This window comes from Sinocyclocheilus anshuiensis, unplaced genomic scaffold, assembly GCF_001515605.1.
Source record: "Sinocyclocheilus anshuiensis isolate Anshui unplaced genomic scaffold, SAMN03320099.WGS_v1.1 scaffold567, whole genome shotgun sequence".
NCBI classification, from domain to species: Eukaryota; Metazoa; Chordata; class Actinopteri; order Cypriniformes; family Cyprinidae; genus Sinocyclocheilus; species Sinocyclocheilus anshuiensis.
Genome location: NW_015549600.1, coordinates 526,486 through 528,985, shown reverse-complemented (window position 1 = coordinate 528,985; position 2,500 = coordinate 526,486). Strand labels below are relative to the sequence as shown.

The window sequence follows — 2,500 nt, the reverse complement described above, 5'->3', positions numbered from 1 at the left end:
AATTTGTAAATGCTTTAAAAATGTGCTTAAATTTTGCATTCAAAATTATATATCAACATATTTATTATGATTAACTACATACAGTTTTTTTGTTTTTTTTGTAACTTTTATTTTCTCTAATTGATAATTATGGGCTCGTTATCTGTGCACTTGTTATTCCATGTAGAAAAGTCCAATAAAGATATTATAGAATGGATATAAGAATGAATAAATAAATGTTTATTTTGTAGTGGCTCTACAAAAGTCCTTCATAAATATGCACCTATATATATATATATATATATATATACATATACATTAACAACTTTTTTTGTTTTCAATAAATTTATTTAAAATAGTGATTTTTGTATATTTTAGGTGTCATTACTGCCGTTTGATCTGATATTCATATGATTTCATACCCTCAGGTCTTATTCATCAAGTGATGATGAGGAAGAAGTGAGCAAGAAGAAGAAAAAGCACAAGAGCCACAAAAAGAAAGGGAAAAAGGAGAAAAGAGAGAAAGAAAAGAAACACAAGAAAAAACATCAAAAGAAAGACACAGACTCTTCCTCATCTGACAGCTCTACTGGATCATCAGACACGGACTGAGGCTTTGACAGGACCACAGAATCACAGCAAAAACTATAAAATACCTTCTGCCAGAGCCATTTGTACATAACACCTTTATACTTTAGAAATAAATTTTGTCTTTTATATTTACCTCTGAGAGTTGGAGTTTTTGTGTGATGTATGTAATTTATTTTGTGATTGTATATAAATGAAATTAAAACCCACAATCCTTCATGTGAATAATTTTACAAAGCTTGTGTTTTTATAATGCTTCATTAGAGCTACTGAAAAAATTACACATTTATTTTACAATAAAGTGTCATGGGCAATTGTTTTTACCTTTTAACTCTTAATCAATAAATAGACAAGTGAGTAGTGATCTGGCAGCTTTACTTACAATTTAGCAATCATTATACAAAAACATCAGACTGCAGAATGACACAACAGCCTAAAAATAATTAAATGCTGTCATATTTTCCTCTGGTTATCTCACAGTATGTAGTTAAGTCTTTCTGCTCATACCTCTCTCCTTTGGCTTGCTCCCTTTTTTTTATCAGCCGATTTGGCACATGTTTTACACCGGATGCCCTTCCTGCCGCAACCCAGCCCTGAGAGTGCACTAACTTGTCTTTCTGCTCATATCTGAAAGTGATATATATATATATATATATATATATATATATAAAACCCAAACAGCAGATGAGTAGAGATGTTAAAGTAGGTCTAAAGTGCTCACATTCATGTGTTCCTTTAAGTTTAAATGCTTTATTGTCCTTCTGACTCTGAGGGTGGAGCGGATGTGATTGCCCAAGATCTGAGTCTAGCCACTTAGACTTTGTCAGGGAGAGCAAAGAAATGACCCACGTACACAGATGACAAAGCTCTTTTCCATACTTACTCATTCGCTTCTGGAATAAGTTTGCTGATTTTCAAGTGGATTAGGGAAAATCTATTCATAAAGAAAATGACTTGAACAAACCTCTAATAAAAGTAAATGTCCTGAGATAGTGCTGAAGAAAAAAAGTCACATAATTTCATGTTACACACATCTGTTAATTTTTTCTTTATTAATTATTGTTTAATTTTAATTATTTAAATTATTTTATTGTCTTTAATGTTCTCAGTACAGTGAGGTGTAGGCGCCTAATAGCAGTGTGTCCTGTATGGTTATATGTACTCTGAATCGTTAAAGTCATAAAAAACGGCAGGTAGTTTCTATACTCATGGCAACAGTGTTTTACTTAGCTAGCAATAAATCGATTCTGAGTCTCAAACTGCTGAACAAACTAAATCCATGTCAGATGTCACGTATTTTTAATTCATTAACGAAATAGCAGTATCCATGTTTTCTGCCCAGTCTTATTGGGGAGTAGCTTTAGTCATGTTTAGAATACTTTTCTACAATAGCTAATTTTTATTTTTTTGAAGCTAAAAAAAAAAAAAAATTATTTATATATATATATATCTATAATAATATTGTATTTTTTGTTTCTTGACAAATAGTTTGACAGATATGAGAGATGTGGCAGCAAATAACATCAAGGTGTGAAAGCAAATAGCAAACTAGCAGTAAATTCTTGGAAAAGGCCATTTGTGGCTATTTATAATCATTAGCTACAGCTTGCCTTACTGGACTTTGAACCTATAAGAAGAGCAATAAATATTTTGACAATAAAAAGTAAGTATTGACCTTTTTCTATGCATTTCCAAGGGTGGGTCGGAGCATGTGACGTTTCAAACCCTATATAATCTTGGCATATCGTGTGCATGTTTCAGTGCATACTGGAATATACTTACTCAACTGAGAAAAATCAGGTAAAGCTACAATTAAATATTCCATACTTTTTGGTAAGCTTTCTGTATTAGTAAATATTACATTTAAATGTCATGTTAAATAACATTTTTAAAAAATCATATTTTTCAAGTTCTATCCCCGATTATAGGTTTG

At 31.1% G+C, this 2,500-nt stretch overlaps 1 protein-coding gene across 1 annotated transcript in view; it reads left to right on the top strand.

Moving 5' to 3' along the window:
- Positions 1-852, top strand: part of srek1ip1 (SREK1-interacting protein 1) — a 4,382-nt gene extending 3,530 nt beyond the window's left edge. The window contains exon 5 of the mRNA XM_016447331.1: positions 408-852. Within this exon, the coding sequence (XP_016302817.1) occupies positions 408-591 (184 nt within the window). The 3' untranslated portion in view covers positions 592-852. The remainder of the gene's footprint in view (positions 1-407) is intronic.
- The last annotated feature ends 1,648 nt before the right edge of the window (positions 853-2,500 follow it).